We start from the raw sequence: 20333 nt of genomic DNA, 5'->3' as shown, positions 1-20333 counted from the left end.
AGGAGGCTCCGTGATTCTTGGATTTAGAGCTACACGGCCACTCACCCAGGAACCCAGGCAAGGACCCCACTCGCTAGCCTCGCCAGATCCCCGCTCCAGCTGTGCTGTTGACAAGTGGCACCACCGAATCAAAAAGCCTTTCCTCACTTCTCTGCTTTCCTCACGCCTCACATCCCAGCCACTGCTAGGCCCCGAGGAGTCCACCTCCTTCCCGACTCTTCTCTGTCTGCGTCACCCTCATGTCTCACTTGGAGTCCACGTCAGCTGCTAACTGACTTCCTTGTCTCCAGTCTTGCGATCGTAACCATCCATTTTCCACACAGCAGCCAAGGCAGTTTTCCTTTTTTTTTTTTTCCCCTTTATAGAGATATAACTGACAAATAGGAATGATATATATTTAAGGGGTACAATCTGATGATTTGATGTATGACTACATTGTAAAATGATCACCACAATCAAGGTACTTAACACAGCCATCACATCACAGATTTACCTTTTTCTTATCTTTATTTTTTCTTCTCTTTTTTAGTCATGAGAACACTTAAGATCTACCCCTCTGGCAAGTGTCAAGTGTACAGTACAGTATTATCTGTGTCTTCTCCCAATTTCCACTCACTCTAGGGTTGGCTGTTGGCAGAGCTGACAAGGAGGCTGGGAGACATGGCCGCAGAGTCCCAGGTCCAGCCACACAGAGCCCAGTGGACCAGGGCAGCTTGGATGCTGAGAGACAATAGTAGTAATGGGACAGCCCCTCCCCTAGCTCTTCCTACTCTGATTTGAAGCCCGCCCCCTGCCCTGCTTTAAGAAGAGATTCTCGTCCATCCCTTGAGCCAGTAAAAACTAGGCATTTTGAATTTCTCTTCAGTTTCATATTCCTGAGAAGACTGACCAGGCCACTGTGCTGGAACCAGCTCCTGCAGGCTGCCTAGAGCCAGTTGTTAATGGCTGATTGCTTGAAATCTGCCTTGGTGGGAATATTTACACTATGGAAACTGCCAAACACTACACATCAGCCCCCACCCCAAAAAGCCAGTTTAACAGTTACCGACACATTCTTGACTCCTTCTTCTACCTACCTCCTATTCCACTCTTTCTCCTTTCCCCTAGCCCAAGGCTGCTTGGGACTCACTCTCACCCGACAAAGGGCTAATTTTCTGATCAGTGACTAGTTTTTGAAATGAAGGCAGGGTAGTATGTGGTTAGAAGGTTGAGCTTGAAGTTAAGCATGTGTAGGGTGAGTCTCAGTTCTGCTGCCTCTGGATGTGATCCTAGGCAGCTTTCCTCTCGGGCCCTCAGTTTTCTTATCCTTAAAATGGAGATGATGATAATATTACATAGTTCATTCCATTGAGGTTGTTGTTGAGAATTAATTAATAAAGGAGAACCCCAGGAAAAAAATCTTAGATAACATACACAAGTGTTTTAGTAGAGCTAAAAATAAGTTAAAGATTGTTATCACTGCATGTTCTGCAGAGAAAAACCTGAGAACAGAGATGAAAAGAGACTTGCCCAGCTTCCCTTTCTGGAAAATGGCAGAGCACAGCCCAAACCTACCTCTCAGACCCCTTGTTCATTGCTCTTTCCGTTCTTCTAAGTTGAGGGGGAAATGTGCTTATGCTTGCACAGATCCTTGGCTTTTATTCAGGAAAACTCTAAGCTGTCAGTAAAACTTAATCTATTCCAAGAGGGAGTATTATTTTGTTGGTGATGATGTTGCTATTTTTATCTGTAAAAAATGTGCCTCCTTATAATAGCCTTTCAATAAAGTTTTCCTGTTATTAAAATAATGCATGCTCATTAGAGGATATCAGAAAATATTGGAAAGTAAAAGGACAAAAAAGGCATAATCCCACAACCCAGGAACAGCCAATCAACCTTGAGTATTCATTGGAAGGATTGATGCTGAAGCTCCAATACTTTGGCCACCTGATGTGAAGACCTGACTCATTGGAAGAGACCCTAATGCTGGGAAAGATTGAGGGCAAAAGGAGAAGAGGGCAGCAGAGAATGAATCTGAGCAACCTCTGGGAGATAGTGAAGGTCAGGGAAGCCTGGCGTGCTGCAGTCCATAGGGTCACAAAGAGCTGGACATAGCTTAGCAACTGGACGACAGCCACCTTGCCCACTCCGCTCCATGCTCTTCTTCCCCTCAGCTCCACTGGCTCTGTTTCAGCTCCTCCCACTTCCCAATCTCTTTCCTGCCTCAGGACATTTGTACTTGCAGTTCCTCTTCCCAGGGGGAAACTCTCCCCTCACTCTGAGCTAACTCCTTCAGGTCTCAATGCAAATACCATCTCTCTAGAAGTCCTCCTTGATCCCCAGTCTAATTGGGGTCTTGCAGTTCTCTCTTGTACCACCCTGTTCCTTTCCTTTATATCACTTACAGTAGTTTGTAATTATATATTTATCAGTGTATTTATTGTTTAATGTCTGTAGCTCCCACCAGCCTGCAAGCTCCATGCACTCTAGGGCCACATGAACTTTGCTACTCTTTATCCAGTGCCTGCCTGGCACAACTTTGACATATAGGTGCTCAACAGCGCTGATTGATTGAATGCGTGTATCATAATATTTCATCATGCGTCTGTCTCACTTTGGTGTTTCCATATTTCTTGGATATCTTGTTAATATCTGATAGTTTGCTATTCTAAATAAGCTTGACTCTTGTATCATTACAGGGAGAAAAGAGAATTGGTGCCACATCTCTGGGGCCATCCAGCCAGCCATCTTCTCTTGATCTCCATTGTTCTCCACTTCACTAAACCCTGCCTTAGACCACCACTCCCTCTGTGGCTGGACACCACTTTAACCCTATGGGCCATCTGATCACGATCCTTCAGAAGGATGCCCCTGCATTTAATGGCACCAGCAGAAGGATGGCAGTGGACAGGGCACACTTCCCATCCTGCCCCTCCTTTTAGTTCACTGCAAACCAGCTGCTGAAGACTCAATGGATACATCAAATTTTCCTCAAGACTTAGGTCTATCAAAAGCATTTTTATGTAAGAAGATATCTTAGATAGTATGCAAAATATCCCTTATCTTATAGCCCAAGGGACATGCAAGGAAAAACGGACTATTTTTCACCTTTGCAAAACATGTGGGTAGATATACCCAGTTTCTCGGTATTTCTCTTTTATGCCCTGTCATCCCCTGGGAAACAGAAAACACCTTCTTCTTCAAGCCTACATGATGAGGAGCTCTACTCTTTAAGGAAAATCTGACCAGCAGTATAACCCTCAAATTTTCTCAAAGTCCTTGTTATTCATTTGAGACCAGTGTTGTCCTAGGTAAAGGGCTGGCAGCAGAACAGCCTACAGTGGTCTTGACTCATCCACACAGACAGACAGTGATGGGCTGGCCAGGGTCCCCCAGCACCCTTCAGCTTCCATCTCCTTAGAGATTTTGCTGTCTGTGTGGCATGTCAGGGCAGATCTTGTTTCCCCACAGCATAAATCAAACACTCAGCTGATCATGTTCGCTCACACCTCCCAAAGACAAACACAACTGCCCGGAGACAAGAGTGCAGTTAGAGCCGTATTAAAGACAGAACGCCTTCCCTAAATGCAGTGTGTCTGGCTGAGACTGTGTCCCTCAGTGGGCCCAGAGTTCCGTGAGATTAGGCTGAGCCAAGCAAGTCTTCCCTCTCTGTAGCCTTCAACTCCAGCCTGACGTCAGATAATTTTCCAGGCAGGGTGTCCCTGCCCTTTAATGTAAAATTGAAAGAGATAAAAAAAAATTTTCCAATGTAGGGCTTGGCCTGTGCAATTCATAAACTGTTGTTGGAATAAATTTCATTCATGCTTAGTAGTGAAACGTTAAAGATGAACAGTGAAAACAGAATTAATTTTTCTAAGAGGGCGCCACTGAATCCTACTGACTGCTGAAATCCTTAGTGTACATTTTACTCTCTGCTGATTTTTCTGGGGATTCTCAACTGACATCATGGTGGAATTTTGCAAACTCAGATTATCTGGAGGATTATGAGTTAATCTCTGTGTGCGGCAATTCTGGGTTTTGCTTTTTTCATAATTGTCTTCTTTAGCTCTCACAGACAATCCCGGGAAGTATTTTTCTTCCTATTTTTCAAGTAGGAGAATTCGTGTTCAGAAACATTCAATGACTGTTCAAGGTCACACTGGTGGCTAATTTACTCTTGTCTGGTGAATGCAGAAACTAAAGTCTTTTTTCTGTATGTTATCCTATGTGTTCTGAAGATTCCTCTAAAAAAGAAAATTCAGCTTTACGTGTCCCAATTCAACCTGAACTGTTTGGATCAGCTTTTATGAAACAGATTGCTGTCTTTGACATGAGCAACATCTCTTTCAGGAAGAAGAAAATTTCTTATAAACTATCCACTTGGGGTTTTACCTCCATTATTTTATTTGCATTCCAAATCAGCTCTGTGGTCATTCTTATAAGCTCCTTTGGAAGTTAGAATCCGTTATCAATCAGCATGCAGTCAAGAAAGCAGAAAGCACTTCAGGCATTTCAGAGGTAGATTTAATACAGGGAACTTGCTACAACTTAGTTGGAAGGGATGGAGGAGCAAGTCAGGTAGGCACTGTCACCAGAGATAAGTATTTACAGAAAATGACCAGGCCCCTTGGGCTGCAGGAGGAGTAAGTGGACTGGTTGATGTTGCCACTGCCTCTGAAGTGCCTGAAGTACTTTCTCTTTTCTTGGATGCATGCTGATTGGTAATGGATTCCAACATCCACGGAGCCTTTAAGTGGCCACAGAGCAGACGGGAAATGCAGATAAAATAATGGAGACCCCAGCACTCTGGCCTCTGAGGCTCCTGCCACTGCAATTTCTGTTGCCGCTGGGACCCCACCACTGCTGCTGAGCAGTTAGCCGGAGCCCCGCTACACACACTAACAGTGCGGAGCTGCTGGGGCCCTGGACACCTGCAGTCACTCAGCTCCTGCTGCTGCAACCAAAGAAGGAAAAAAAATTAAAAACGCTTTTCCCTGCTGCACACTTTCTAACCCCCTGTGAATGCTTCTCATTAGCAGAACCTAAATAGACGCCAGCTGGCAGGGGCTTCTGGGAAGTGTGGTTTCTGGGCTGTGGCCCCTGTGACACAGAGGAGGACATAGTAGAGTGAGTGTGGACTGGGAGCCGACAGATTCCAGCCCCCACCCTAGCCGAAGCTACCGACCACCATTGCTTTGGAATGTAATGCGTCACGTGGTTTGGTCTCAGGTCGATGGAATGATCCTCTGTTATAGCCTGGACCGCACGCAACAAAAGCTTAAGGAGAGTCTTAACATTTCTGTGTACATAAAGAATACGCGTGTGGGGAGAAGAGCAGAAAATAATCCCTGATCAAGCTAGGATTTTAGAAACCAAAGCCAGCCCAGCTTCCCTGGCTAAGATGCCAGGCCACCGTGAAACCAGAGTCTGTCTAGTTGCCATGCGGACTTGACTCAGAACCCATCGCCTCTGTTCCCACCGGTTATCCCTCAGGCTCCTTTGGTTTGTGAAAAAGAGATTGTTCCAGTGACCTCTGATGGCAGATGTCTTAGGCCAGGTTACTGGTGAAACAGACTCTGAGACAGAGATTCACATACAGGAGGTTTATCAGGGAGGCTCTCAGGACAAAACCAAAGAAGGGAAGCAGAATCAGGGAGAGGGATGAGCTGAGTTGGGCGCAGCGCAGTCCCGGCCTCAGCCACCCCTGGGGGACCTCTGGAGCCCACGGTCCTTCACAGCTGCCCTGAGCAAGGCGACTCAAACCGCTGTGTGCCTTCACTTTGACCAGTGGATGTAGGCTGCCCTCAGGGAGGGACTTAACCTTAATCATCACCCTTCGAGCAACCCAGCAGCAGCCAAGATGCTAGGGAAATATGTCTGTATCCTGGGGACATCTGGTCACACACCAGGGTGCTCACCACATCCCCTCCCAGAGGACAGAAGTAGAAGGGAAGTGTCTGCTGCCTGGCTACAGTGCTTAGGCACCTTGGTGATGCACTCTGGACTGGTCAGAGGGAGAGTGTGACCACCATCATAGTCTAAGTCACTGTCACTTCACACCTGGATGACCAGATGCCTGAGCCTCCCTCCCATGTCTCTTCTCCCACTTTCTCTCCCAGAACCAGAGCAGTCATCTCAAATCTTAAATCAGATTATATTACTTCTTTGTTTAGGCTCCCCACCCCTGTGGCTGTTCATTGCTCTTAGCATCCCCTTCAGAGCCCAGTTGGGGCCCCCAGACTCTGCCTACCTTACCTTGCTCCCCTGCTGGCCCTTTCTGACCCTTCCCACCTGAGGGCCTCTGCCTCGGCCCTTCCCTTTGCCTGGAGTAGCTGCTTCTTGCCGTGCAGGCCTCAGCTCTTATGTCCCCTCTTCAATGAGGTCTTCCCTGGAAGTGTATTAGTCGCTTAGTCATGTCTGACTCTTTGCGACCCCATGGACTATAGCCCGCCAGGCTCCTCTGTCCATGGCATTCTCCGGCAAGAATACTGGAGTAGATAACCATTCCCTTCTCTAGGGGATCTTCTTGACCCAGGGATCAAACCCAGGTCTCCTGCACTGCAGGCAGATTCTTTACCAACTGAGCCACCAGACTCACTCCACCACCCAGGTACTGCCTTTTGATTTTCTTCACAGCACTCTTCTGTAACTGATGAGACCTCATTCATTTATTGGTGAACATGTTTCGCCTGTCTGTCCTAATCATACGTAAAGGTCTCTGAGAGCAGAAATCAGCACCTAAAAGAGGGCTCGGCCTGGAGCAGGTAAATATTTGTGGAATGTCGTGAGTTGAGCACCTGCTCAGATGGAGGACATCCATCAGGCAGAATTTCATGAACATCAGCTGACTGGCTTGTGGCCTTCCTCACTCATGTCCAGTCTTATCCAGGTGGGCTTGGCTGGGACGGTGGTCCCCATCCAGTCAGCCGTGGTCAAGTTTGCAGGGTTGGCATCAACTGTCAAACCCAGCAGATGCCATGGTCACAACCTTAGGAGAGAATCACATATTGAATCTTCCTCAGAAGGGGGCTTGGCGAGCTTCACCACCCTTCTCTGGTGCAGACCCTCGACATAGCCACTTAACCACCCACATGGCCACGTTACTCACAGTTACCACAGTCACAGAGCTCTCTCCCTTTGATTGAACACACAGTGGCCCATGTAGTTTGGGAGCTCAGTCACTTAGGAGCTGATATTTCTGAGCTGTGGCTTAGGGCCCGACAGTTTACCCCTTTGCCAGCTGAAATCATGTGATGTTGAAAATGTCTTCCCAAAGGTTGGAAAGCTTCTTGGTGCTCAAAATCTTTTTTTATTTCAGCTCTCTGCTATTAAGTGTGTTCAGATAAAAATTACTAGTGCCATTTACTGAATGCCTGTTGAAGACCAGGAGCTGTGCTAGGTCCATAACTCAGGTGCTCAGGGACTTGCCCGAGGGGGCCCTGAACCCAGCTTTGAGATACTCAGATGCTGGCCTCCTTCCACTGCATTACCTGAAAAATTGAGATAGGAGGAGCTCCTGTTTACAAACATAGTTACTGTGAGAAAAATAAAATATGACAGACCTTACTTCCAACATGAACTAACTAGTTTTATCTAAAAAGTAAAGGAGAAAGGAAAAAAAGAAAAAAAAACCAAAAGTGAAAGGAAATTCTTTCTCACTCCCGTCCTGTATTCCACTCCAGTATTATTCCATCCACACATTGAATACCTTTCGATATACTTTTTCATTTAATAAAGATTCTTCAGAATTTGTCCACATTTTATATCCAGAGCTCTTTGGAGTTCTTCAAAGCTTGGCAGAAGATGGGTGAATTAGTTAGATGTCCGCCTTTGCCAAACAAAGAAATGTCCTGTGAACAAGATCTGCATCTTTTCCACCCTTGCAAAGTGGTTTATTTGCATAAAAGTGATCCATTGGAAGATGTTCTCTGTTTTTCAATCATCCCTAGAAATAAAATCACAGCTCCTGTCTCACCTTGCGCTGAAGTGTTTTCACACTCCAGGGAATTGCTTACCGTCACCTGAATATAGAATTCGGTGGGTGTTAGTTTCAAACTGATACTACTCACAGCTGTCTTCGGGATTTCAAAAAGATGTCAAAGTAGCCTTAGAACATGTCTCTCATTGTGACAACAGGTTGAGTGATTCTCTTTGTGCCAAAAGCTTCAGGGCGTCAGACTTTGGATTTCCACCATGGGAAGACATGTACTTTCTGTCACTTTCTCTTGAGAATTGCGTAGAATCCGTGGTATCGTCTGTGCTGCTCCCTGATGATGCAAGCTCATAACTGTGCTCGTAAAGCTGTGTACCTTTAAGATAATTCATTTTCTTAATTTCACGTTAATGGAAAGAATGGAAGAGATTTATTTCTGGATCAGAAACAATATGCTGTGGTAAAGTTGCGCAGGCCTTAAAATCAAACTCGGGTTTGAATCCAGCAGCCTCACTTGCAATGACCTTGGCATAACCTCCTTCAATCTCAGTTTCTTGATCTGTAAAATTAGAATCATACCCCTTTCCACTCAAGCGTGTCATAAACACTCATTGATATAACCTGTGTCCGTTTCCTTGCAGGGTTGCAGAATTTTAGGTGGACCGTAAATAGAGACCACACCCTCTCTTTATGTTCCTGACTGATTTAGCCCAGGATATGGAAGCCGGGTTATCAGCCAGCAAGGCAGATGCAGCAGATGACTCTTGTCTTTAGCTCCTGGGGTCCCTAATGAGGAGTGCTCAGCTGCCTGTGACACTAGTCAGGTCTCACTGGCTCAAGAAGCTTAATTTTGTGCTGCCCCATAGCCCAGTTATAATTGGGGCTGACATCACCACTCATGAAGAACTTACAGAAACATTCTCTGTCCTTAATAAGAAATACAGGCCTGACCCTGGATTCCTGTATCCCTTCTGACCCTTCAGATAAACAGCCTCAGCAAAGACCCGCATCTTTATGGGTGGGGCATGGGAGCAGAGCCAGGGCCAGGCTCCAAGGGCTTCATCTCTTCCTCCATCTTTCCAACCACCCTGGAAGACCTTGTCCTGGGATAACACAGGGCACATGGCTGTTTAATAAATAGTCATGATGATAATGATGGTGCATATCTTGGCCTTAATATACATGTGTTGGTTTCATTCTTTTGTGCTCCTCGTATTATCCAGATAAAGTCACAACCATTCTAAAAACAATTAGTTTAATTTTGCATCTGTGGTTCCTCAGGAGTCTGCTCTTTCTCCAGTAATAATTGCATTCTACAATTAATGAATTTCAGCTGAGATCACTAGTGTTTGGGCTAATAAGGCATTTCTTCTTTGTTCTTGTTTGTTTTGTTTTTAGGGTCAAGTTGTATTCCGGAACGGGGAGAGAATGGGGACCATTAAATTTACTCAATTTCAAGGTAGGCTTTTTTGATGCTTATTCTTTCTAGTTGATGAATTCTATATTCAGAGATGTTGTGTTTATGCAATAAAATATGTCAGAAGAAATGAAAGTACAATGTTCCAGATAAGAGAAGGCAAAGTCAATAGAAAATACTCTGTGAAAACATTAGTTTCAACTTATTTAGAATATTTTTTCTCAACTGCATAATTTCTCAGGGCTATTCAGCCTTTCCACATGACTCAGGCGCATGAATGTATGGGGAGTGGCAGTTAAGTCAGTGCCAGTATGCTGAGGAATCTGGCATTGTTTTAGCTTTTGATTACAGAGATTTTCAAACAGACTCTAAAGTTGAGATAATAGCACAGTGAACCTCATGTACTCATCACCCAGCTTCAACTGTTTTCTCTGTTTTGCCAGTCTTGGTTTATCTTGACTCGCGCCATCCCCCACCCCCCATTTTTTGCTATAATATTTTAAAACAGCTCCCAGACATTATCTCATTTCAATCTATAAATATCACAGTATGCATTTATACTAGATAAGGACTTTTAAAAACATTACCACAGTACTGTTATTGTACCTTAAGCATTTAACAGGTTTTAATATGCTTATTCCAAGTCTACGTTGCTCCTCTAATTATCTTGAAAATGACTCTATAATTGGTTTGTTAGGGAGTCCACTAGAGAAGGGAATGGCAACCCACTCCAGTACTCTTGCCTGGAAAATCGCATGGACAGAGGAGCCTGGTGGGCTGCAGTCCATGGGTTCGCTGAGGGTCTGACACGACTGAGCGACTTCACTTTCACTTTTCACTTTCATGCATTGGAGGAGGAAATGGCAACCCACTCCAGTGTTCTTGCCTGGAGAATCCCAGGGACCGGGGGCCTGGTGGGCTGCTGTCTATGGGGTCGCACAGAGTCGGACACGACTGAAATGACTTAGCAGCAGCAGGGAGTCCACACAAAGTCCACTCATTGCATTTGGCTGATGTGTCTCTTTAAGTCCCTTTTAATCTGTAATCTTCCCCGACACACTATTTGCAGGCCACTTTTGTTTTGTTTTGTTTTAAGAAAACGAATCATTTGTTGGATTTTCCTGCTGTCAGAATCAGAAGGGACCTCAGCAGCCATTCAGACAACTCTCCTCATGTGACGAGGAGGAAATGGAGGCCCATAAGGGCATCTGTGAGGAGCTGGGCCAGGTGTTCTGCCTGGAGGAACCTCGATTCGGCCTTTCATGGTCATTGGTAGGGTTGTTAGGCAGAACCATGAGACAGACCATTCATTAATGCAATGTTTTTCAATATCTGAATGTTTCTGGAAAATCCAGAAATGAGCAGTGCCTTCTGTGTCCACTCATTTTGAGCAGATCCCAGAATCATCTAGGGAAAAGCAAGAAATGAAATCGAGTTATTCAGATCGATTCAGGCAAATCTCAACCAGATTCAGATCAATCAGGTGTTCTCTGGTGCCACCGTTCCATAATGCGACCTTGTAGATTTACCCATTTGTCTTCCCGTGGCGGATAATTGAAACGCATGTCAGCTCTCTGGTGTGCACAAAAGATGTAATTTTAGGCAAACGTAATTATTTTTCCATTTGTTAAGTCTTACTTCGTCATTGGCTGAACAATGTAAGCATCTTGGCAAAGATATACTTTTTTTTTTTTTTTTGAGTGATTGCAACTAAATTCTCTTGTCACATTTCCAGTTCTCAAATTATATCGTTCTGGGAGAATATTTTGTAAAATATTGATTGGCCAATCACAGCTACAAGTGAATGCCAATTTTATTGCCTTTTTTCCCCTGAATGTTAGGATTAGATACCAACTCCAATGACTGGTTTTAGGGATTTGTAAAGAAAGCATTGTAGCAAACAGCAGTTCAGAGGTGAGTTGAAAACCACCTGAGCACAAGTCCAGTGTATAGGCATGTGACTCACCGCTCTGAGTCACATGCCAGTGTCCTCATCTATAAAATAGGGATATGATCCTATCTACCGTCCTGGGATGTGGGAAGAGCTACATGACATGCCATAGAGAAACGTGCATATCTTTCCTGCTCAGCAAGTAGTAGCTATCATGATTAGCTTTTACTCAAAAATTATGATACTTGCCTGGGGCAAATCCACATTTTCTTGGTGTGTTGAAGCCCTCTGGGTGCCACTTTCTCTGCCTATGCAGAGCATGCGTGTGTGCTCAGTTGCTTTAGTCGTATCTGACCCTTTGTGACCCTATGGACCGTAGCCCACCAGGCTCCTCTGTCCATGGGATTCTTCAGGCAAGAATACTGGAGTGGGTTGTCATGCCCTCCTCCAGGGGACTCTTCATGACCCAGCGATCAAACCCATGTCTCCTTATGTCTCCTGCATTGGCAGGCAGGTTCTTTACCACTAGCACCATGTGGGAAGCCCACCTACCTCTGAGATGTTCCCAATACTTAATGACATGTACGGTGTCACATGTGCAGGGCCTTAGAAATAATTTCACCCCACTACTTCATGATATAAATGGAGAAACTGAGGGAAGGGAGGTGTTCCACCCAACTGGCTGGTGGCAGAGCAGGACTAGAGCTCAGCTTTCCCTGAGTGCCAACCTCAGCGTGCTCAGATGCACACCTGTGCCCACGCATCCTCCCTTTGCCACTTTTGCGTCCAGCTTTTATTGACTGTCAGAGCTGGGCCTTGCAGATACTCCTGTTTACATGTTTTTAAAACAGACACTGATTTTGTTGGCAGAGGATATTGTGCTGGGAGCATGTTCACATCAGCACAACAGTTAGTTTTCCAGATTCTGAGGATCTCACATGTGCCTTACTGCCAGGATGGAAAGGCATTGATTTGTTGAGTAGGCTGCCCAAGTTGGAAGGGCTCCTGGTTATCACCTTATTTCAGAGGGGAAACTAAGGCTCAGACATGGGAAGGAACTGGCTTTGGGACAGTGAGTTCATTCCTTCACTTCTCTGGTTCATCTCCAAGAGAGGCTGGCCTACACTGTTTCTGGGACCTTTCTGGAATTTACCCAGAGGGTAGGCCTGACCTCTACCTTGGGGTTACTAGATCCTAAATTGCCTCATGCCATTGACCTCAAAAAAGGCTTCTCAATGAGGTCGCTATGCTGTTTTCTGCGGTGCCCTTCAAGTCCTCCCTCTCCCTGTCTGTCTCTCTCTCCCTCACCTCCTGCCCTCCTTTAGGAGGGGCAGTGGCACAGCAGAGCTGCCTTGCAGATAGCCAGCCCAGCAGTGGGGCTCACTTTGCAGAGACACCCAGGCCGTCTCAGCGCTCGCTGGCAGGATTTTGGAAGTCGGCCCATCCCACCCTCCCTCTGAACACCTTGAAAGATGCTGTTTTTGGCTTCTTGTTTATAAAGTTCCTGGTGCCTTCTAAACCCTTTTATCTGTTGTAGAGGAAACATTTAGTAGGAGGCTGTTACCGTCTTTGTAAAACTCAAACACAAAGTAGTTGGAAATGGGAGGCAGTTTAGGGGAAAAGATGAAAAGGAGAGCCAGGAATCCATGGTCCTGCTTGACTTTTTTATTCCAGAAGTGTAGGGGTTGGTATCGCAAGAACGTGGCACACAGTAGACCCTGGTACAAGTTTATTGAATTAATCTGTAGGCAAAAGACCTGAATTCAAGCCTGTGCTCTGAAGTTTACCGGCGATGTGACCCCGGGGAAGTCACTTCATCTCCCTAAGCCCCAGCTTCCTTCTCTGGAAAATGGATGACGCTAATGCCAACTCTGCCTGTCCCCTGGGGCTGGCTGTGTGAGATCTTGCTCTATAAATTTTGGGTGATAGGAAACTAGTCACATCACTAGCATGCTGCCTCGTTCCTGACTGGCTGTTGGTAAATGTTTACTGAATCGGTGAGTGATTCAGCTCATGGAAATTTGAAAGCATGTTCATTTATTTGTGGTCTCCAGTGGCTTGAGTCTAGGCAGAGTGTCTGACAAACAGCGGTTGGTCTTGACAACAGAAACATAAACCAAAGCTACCTCACAATGATGGCCACTGCTGTCCCAGGCTGGAGAAATGAACTTTTTTTGCAAGCTTAGGAGTGCTGGATAGACAGAACTACCTCTAAAATAATGTGTCAGGGACCTCCTGGTCCCTCTTGAGGGTGAAACATTTTGAATCCAGAGAGAGATTCAAAGCCAAAGCATGACCTTCCTCACCCCTGGCTTCCCTCCATTCACTCCATTTTCAAGACTTCCCAGGGACCTTACCTCCCAACAGGACAATCCTAGAGGGGGCAGGTGTGCCAGATACCATCATTGTCCCACCTGTAGTCCCTGAGCATTCATGGTTCCAATCATCTTATTAAGAGTACCTGTGCTTTTCGCCCTGTGCAAGGAGCGGGGCCAATATCCAGGGAGAGAATGCTTCCAGGGCAGCCCTGAGCTGGGGATGGATGAAGAGTAAAGGATAAATCCCCCAGTGTCCTTCCTCCCTTGGTTGGAAACTCCCAAGAGCTCCAAGGTGTGTCTGCTCTGTCTACAGAGGTCCCCATGGAATTGAGCCTCAGCTGGGCTCTCAGGAACCTGCTCATTAATGCAGCTTACCCTGGCTCCCTTCCCTTCCCTGTCTCACCTCCCCACACTCCTATTAGAGTATTCAAGGATCACCTCCCAAATAAATTACATGCACTCTCTCTTGTCTCAGGCACCCTTCTGAGGGATCCACCCATGGCTGTAGGTAAGGCAGGTATTAGTATCCCCTCACCACACACCTGGGGTGCAGGGGGCCTAACCCCCTTTCAACTCCAAGTTCAGAACCCCTCCCTCCAGGCCATTGCTGACTTGCACCAAATCACGTGTGGATGAGAATGAATACTAGGGAACTGGCGCTTTTTTCCCCCATAAGAGAAGAAAGAATCCATGTTACTAACAAAGTCTAAACATGGCTCAGAATTTGCAGCAGGGAAGGAAGTTGAGTGAAGCCATGATTAGAGCCTTGTTTATGCTGTTCGTGGTGAAACCCCAGCATCTGCTGCTCTAACTCACCACCCCTGCCTTCATTAGGCCTGTTTGTAAGAATTCGGTGAATGACAATCTGCTTGAATTCTGCACTGTTTCTGTGCAGCATAAAGGACTCAGACTTTGGAGTTTTATACTTCAGCACCTGATCTGAAAGAATGGGGTCTTCCACCATCTAACGACATAATTGTCATTCAGAAGGTACCTATGAAATGCAGGCTTGTCCTCCCCATTTGCAAACATTAATTACCATTTGGTCTTCAGGGTAACAGATATGGTTCTATTCAGTGTGCATTTCCTGAGCATCTGCCAGGTGCTTTACCAGCTCCTCTGGGAAAGCCAACTTGAATAAGATACGGCCTCTCCCCACAGGGGCTTCATAATCTCCCTGGCCAAGTGCCAGTGCCTATAAAAGAGGGAATATAATTTCCAAGAACCTACTAGAAAACTTTCGGAGCTAGTTTGACTCCAGTTTGAAACTCAAGGCAGATTTTTAATATCCTTTTCCTTCTGTGAAGTCATGTATCACAGCCCTCTTCACTAAGCCTTGGGTTTGGAAAGAGCAGTTTGTTGGACTGCCTCTCAGCTTGACGTAGTTGAGTGGAGACATAGTCCACTAAACTGCAGGTTACACCTGAAGGGCTGTGGGTCAGCAGAAATGGAAGGACGCACGTGAATATGGGCTCTTTCAGGCTGGAAGTCTGACCCTGACCTTGATGCCTTCCAGTCCTCATGATCCAGGGCTTATTTTTCTTGGAGCTCAAGGAAGATGGCTTGGAAAGACAGAAGTATTTAGCAGACCTTGTCTTTCATTGAGCCATAAACTCTCCGTGTTGAGGGGAACCCTGACTTTCCTTTACAGCACTGTCTCTGCTTGAATGCCTCCAGTGACAGGGAACTTACCTCCTATCATGTGGAAAGTTTCGAAGCAGGCATACCTAATCATTGCTAGCCATGCACTGTGGCTTAATCTTTCTGAGCCATCATTTTAGCACTTATTTTAACACATGACTGACCAGGGGATTTTTGCAGAAACTAACACCTGTGGCTGGCAATCTGTTACGTAAGTGAGAATGGAAATATCTCCTGTGAATAACAGTTGGCTAAGAAAAGGTGTGTTGATACCTCTCTGGTCAATAATGAGTTAAAGCAGTGAAATGAAAGGTTTTCCTTGCTTCAAAGTAATGGTGAGAATCCACTGACACGAGGCTGTGAATGGGCCTGACTCGGTGACTAGCGCAGATGAGAGCCGTGATAGCTACTGGCTTCCTGCTCCTCTCATGGACACTTTTCACAGTGGTCCCCGATTTACCACGTCCAGAACTGCTTGAGCAAGGTGCTGTCTTATTCCTCAGGACACACTTCACACTCCTCATTTCATGGAATGTTGTTATCACTGGTCCATGGAAGCCCCTCTGCTTGTTTGTTTATACCTTTATTTCCCTCATTTATTCTCATCTGCCACTCCTACCTACCCCAAGAAAGGCAAGCATTCTAAATGTTTAATGCATGTATTGTGTTTGTATGTTTCCTTGCAAAATGTGTATTGCTGTTTTGTGTGCACATTTTGACTGCATCGAGGCAACTGGGTGTTTCTTTCTTTTCCCACTCAGCAGTTTGCTTAGGCCGTGGCCCTCACAGGACATAGCCCTCCCCTCCCCTGATGACACCACCTAGATCACCTTCAACTCCCTGCCTCCACACATAGTGAGTGTCCTCGGACATGTCCCCTATGAACGCAGCTGGGCGTTTCTTGAGGACAAATGCCCACGAGCTGAATTGTTGGGTCAGAAGGTGTGTCAACACTGAACACGCCTAAAATTTGCCAGACAGCTCTCAGAAACGTCCCTACCCGTGCAGCTCCTACCAGCATGAGGAATTCCACATCCCTACCTCCCACCCTCAGTTGGTGTTTCCCATCTCATTGTTTGCCAGTCTAAAGATATAAAGTAATATTATGCTCTGGTTCTGAGTATCATTTGTCCCTGATGACTGATGAGTTTGGGCATTTCTTCCTGTGCTTGTCAGCCATTTGTTGTTTACTGTCGGTTCTGATCCTTGGACCACTTTTATTTTGAGGGTGTTGTCTTTTGCTTGTTGATTTGCAAGAGTTCCTCACATAATTTCGATTTCAGCTTCCTACTGGGGCTTTAGGCTTTGCAAACAGCTTCTCCCGTTCGGTCATTTGTCTCTAAGCTTAAAGTCCCTGATGAACGGAAGTTCTTAATTTTGATGTGCTAATTTTCATTCTTTTTTTTTTTTTTTTTGATCCTATGGTTTGGGCTTTTGAAGGTTCTCAATGGTCATTTCCTGGCATCACCACGGCACAGGGGTACTGAGATGGACAAGACATTGCCCTTGCCATCAGGGAACCCTGGTCTAGTAGGGTGCAGACACAGGACCCCCGCCTGAGTGTTACAGATGATAAGGGCATGCAGAGGAAAGTCTGAATCTGCTCCACTTGGCAGATTCCGGGAAAGCTACCTGGGAGAGGCAGCATTCCAGATAAACTCTAAAGGCCTAGCGGGAGTTAGCCAAGAGGAGGTGAGGAAAGGTGCTCTAGATGCAGACGACCCATTGTATCTGCGCATGTTCTCTGTCCCCTCAGGCATTCAGCTTTTGTCTCTGGGACAGTTTGCATAAATCAGTGGACAAGTCTACCCTTGGCAAGATTATTATACTCTGGGGGCATTTGGCTAGTGTCCACTTAGCCTGTTAAAAATCTCAAAACAAATGTCGATGAAGTTAACCTATTAAAAATGTGGCAATGGCGTACCGTTTGTGCTGGAGACGAGTTGAGGGGGAGGGCCAAGGAAGCCCTCTCTGCCTGGTGCTGCTGAGAGGTGCTGCTGAGACCTGCTTGCGCCCCATGGGAGGACAGTGACTGTCGAGGTCCTGTCCACGGGCAGTGCCCAGACTTCGCGGGATGGGGTATGTGCATGCATGCACAATCGCTCAATTGTGTCCGACTCTTTGTGACCGCACGGACTGTAGACTGCCAGGCTCCTCTCTCCATGGGGTGAGTGAGTCAATGAAGTAAAAAATCACTTCCCGAGGGATGGCTGGCCAGCCTGGAGAAAAGCAGAATCAAGACTCAAAATCGCCATGTCCCTGTCTCTGAAGCCTGGTCAGGAGTAGGAGTGGCTATGATGTGTGACCCCAGGCAAAGCCAGGACTGGGAGGGGAAGTCCCAAGGTGCATACTTCAGTTTAGAGTGAGGAAGACCCTTCAGGACAGTTGCAGGATCGTGGAACAAGAGCAGGAGGGCGCAGAGATTTCCACTGTCTAGCCCAGGCAGAGGAGGGCACTTCCCCAGAACTCGTTACTGAGAAGACGGCAAAACCAAGACCCCTTCCAGGGGCCCTATCCTCTAGCCAGAGCTCTTTCCTTTCCCTGAGTCCTACAATGGAGTAATTTTATAGAATCTTTGATTCTCACTGAGCCAAGATTGTCTTTTGTTTTACATATCAGAGTTTTATATTTCTAGATGTTTACAACAACAATTAAACCTTAAAGGACACATATACTTCCCTTGGGCTTCCCAGGTAGCTCAGTGGGTAAAGAATCTGCAGGAGACCCAGGAGATGGGGGTTCAATTTCTGAGTCGGGAAGATCCCCTGGAGGAAGGCATGGCAACCCACTCCAGTATTTTTGCCTGGAGAATCCCATGGACAGAGGAGTCTGGCAGGCTACAAACCATGGGCTCATGAAAAGTCAGACATGACTGAACGACTTGAGCACGCACTCATACTTCCCTCAGTGCAGACCTTGAGTCCGTTGAGGAAGAATGAACCTTTGGTGGGGAGGGGAATAGAGGCCAGGAAGCAGGATGTGGGGTCTCAGCTGCAGCAGGAGGTAGGCGACCCTACATCTGGCCCTCTCACCCGCGGGCTGCAGGCAGGAGGGAGGCAGGATCACTCTGTGACTGAAGCGGTCCCCCAGCTGTCTCATGGATGCTCTCGGGCCCACAGCCAGAGTATTTTCAGACTGGACTTTTTTCGGCAGCCTAATTTTCACCAATAGGACTTATTTTCTTTATGTATCATCCAAATCCAAAGTTTGAAATAAAGAAAAATAAAAAATGCACTTTTCTAGGAAAACACTTTTTTTTTTTTTTTGCACCACAACAAGGAACTGGTATTATCCTACAGGAAAAGGGGCTCTGTGTTTTACAGTATTTTGAGCCTCTGAGAACAGAAAGTGTCAGCATTGCAGGGTTCTTGGTTTTATCCAGCAGTTTTCAACTCTAGATATGCATTAGTCAACTTCAGTTCAGTTCAGTTCAGTCACTCAGTCGTGTCCGACTCTGCGACACTATGAATCGCAGCACGCCAGGCCTCCCTGTCCATCACCAACTCCTGGAGTTCACTCAGACTCGCATCCATCGAGTCAGTGATGCCATCCAGCCATCTCATCCTCGGTCATCCCCTTTTCCTCCTGCCCCTAATCCCTCCCAGCATCAGAGTCTTTTCCAATGAGTCAACTCTTCGCGTAAGGTGGCCAAAGTACTGGAGTTTCAGCTTCAGCATCATTCCCTCCAAAGAAATCCCAAGGCTGATCTCCTTAGTCAACTTAGGGAACTTTTAAAAATACTGCCACCCAGGGTTCACCCTTCAACTCCACCCGACCCTGCCCCACAACTAGAAATTTTAATATAATGGATCCACGTTGGGACCCAGGCATCTGAATTTTCTAGAAACTCCCCAGGTGACTCTAGTGTCTGGCCAGGACTGAGAACTATTGGAACCCCTGCAGTGCACTTTGTGGGTGGAGAAACTGAGCCCCCCCCCAGAAGAGAATGACCTGCCCAGGGTCACACAATAAGTCAGCAGCAACTCCCAGCAGGGCAGGCGGGGCAGGGAAGCGAGCCAGCGGCAGACGCGACACCACAGCCCCTTCCCCCACACCCTGCTCTATTCTCTCCTGGCCCTGTGAGTCCTCTTTCTAGCCTGCCCATAAGTCCCCTGTTCTGCAGGCTGCGCGTCTGTAGAAGTGGTTAATGTTCTTTGCACAACAGAGTGACCAAGGAGCCCAAGAGTTAAAAGTTGAAAGTGGCTGGGCTGTGGGTGAAGGGAGAAACACAGGGGACACCATCCTTCCCCTGAAGAGCCAGGGGAGGTGGGGTTGGCTGGGCCTATGGCAGGGGAGGGGACCCTGTGCTGCCCAGGACCGCCAAAGCGAGACTTGAGGTTCCACTCAGGAACTGACTGGCTGGCAGGAATCACAAGGCCTGGGCACACCAAGGGCATGGCTCCACACAGCTTCTCACATGTCACCCAGTGCCCTGAGCCCACAGCCACTGGAGAGGAGCAGTTCTCGCGGAAGCCTTCCTGGAAGAGGTGAATAGGATTCGGACGTATTGGTTTGCTAGAGGGAGGGAAAAGCCACCTTCCAAGCAGAGAGACCCTTGTGGGAAACAATGGTAGTAAGAAAGCGCCATAGTGTAGTAACAGAGTGTTCAGTTCAGTTCAGTTCAGTCGCTCAGTCGTGTCCGACTCTTTGCCACCCCATGAACTGCAGCACACCAGGCCTCCCTGTCCATCACCAACTCCCAGAGTTCACCCAAACTCATGTCCATCAGTCGGTGATGCCATCCAACCATCTCATCCTCTGTTGTCCCCTTCTCTTCCTGCCCCCAATCCCTCCCAGCATCAGAGTCTTTTCCAATGAGTCAACTCTTCGCATGAGGTGGCCAAAGTACTGGAACTTCAGCTTTAGCATCAGTCCTTCCAAAGAAATCCCAGGACTGATCTCCTTTAGAATGGACTGGTTGGATCTCCTTGCAGTCCAAGGGACTCTCAAGAGTCTTCTCCAGCACCAAAGTTCAAAAGCATCAATTCTTCGGCGCTCAGCTTTCTTCACAGTCCAGCTCTCACATCCATACATGACCACAGGAAAAACCATAGCCTTGACTAGACGGGCCTTTGTTGGCAAAGTAATGTCTCTGCTTTTCAATATGCTATCTAGGTTGGTCATAACTTTCCTTCCAAGGAGTAAGCATCTTTT

The 20333-nt window shown here is 46.7% G+C and overlaps 1 protein-coding gene across 1 annotated transcript in view; it reads left to right on the top strand.

Annotated features, from left to right (window-relative positions):
• The window catches only part of GABBR2 (gamma-aminobutyric acid type B receptor subunit 2), a 367358-nt gene that overhangs the window by 261148 nt on the left and 85877 nt on the right, over positions 1-20333 (top strand). Inside the window, exon 8 of the mRNA XM_068974355.1 lies at positions 9311-9371. Within this exon, the coding sequence (XP_068830456.1) occupies positions 9311-9371 (61 nt within the window). The remainder of the gene's footprint in view (positions 1-9310; positions 9372-20333) is intronic.

Source organism: Capricornis sumatraensis, chromosome 6, assembly GCF_032405125.1.
Source record: "Capricornis sumatraensis isolate serow.1 chromosome 6, serow.2, whole genome shotgun sequence".
Classification (NCBI taxonomy): Eukaryota; Metazoa; Chordata; class Mammalia; order Artiodactyla; family Bovidae; genus Capricornis; species Capricornis sumatraensis.
This window is presented reverse-complemented; position numbering and strand designations above follow the sequence as displayed.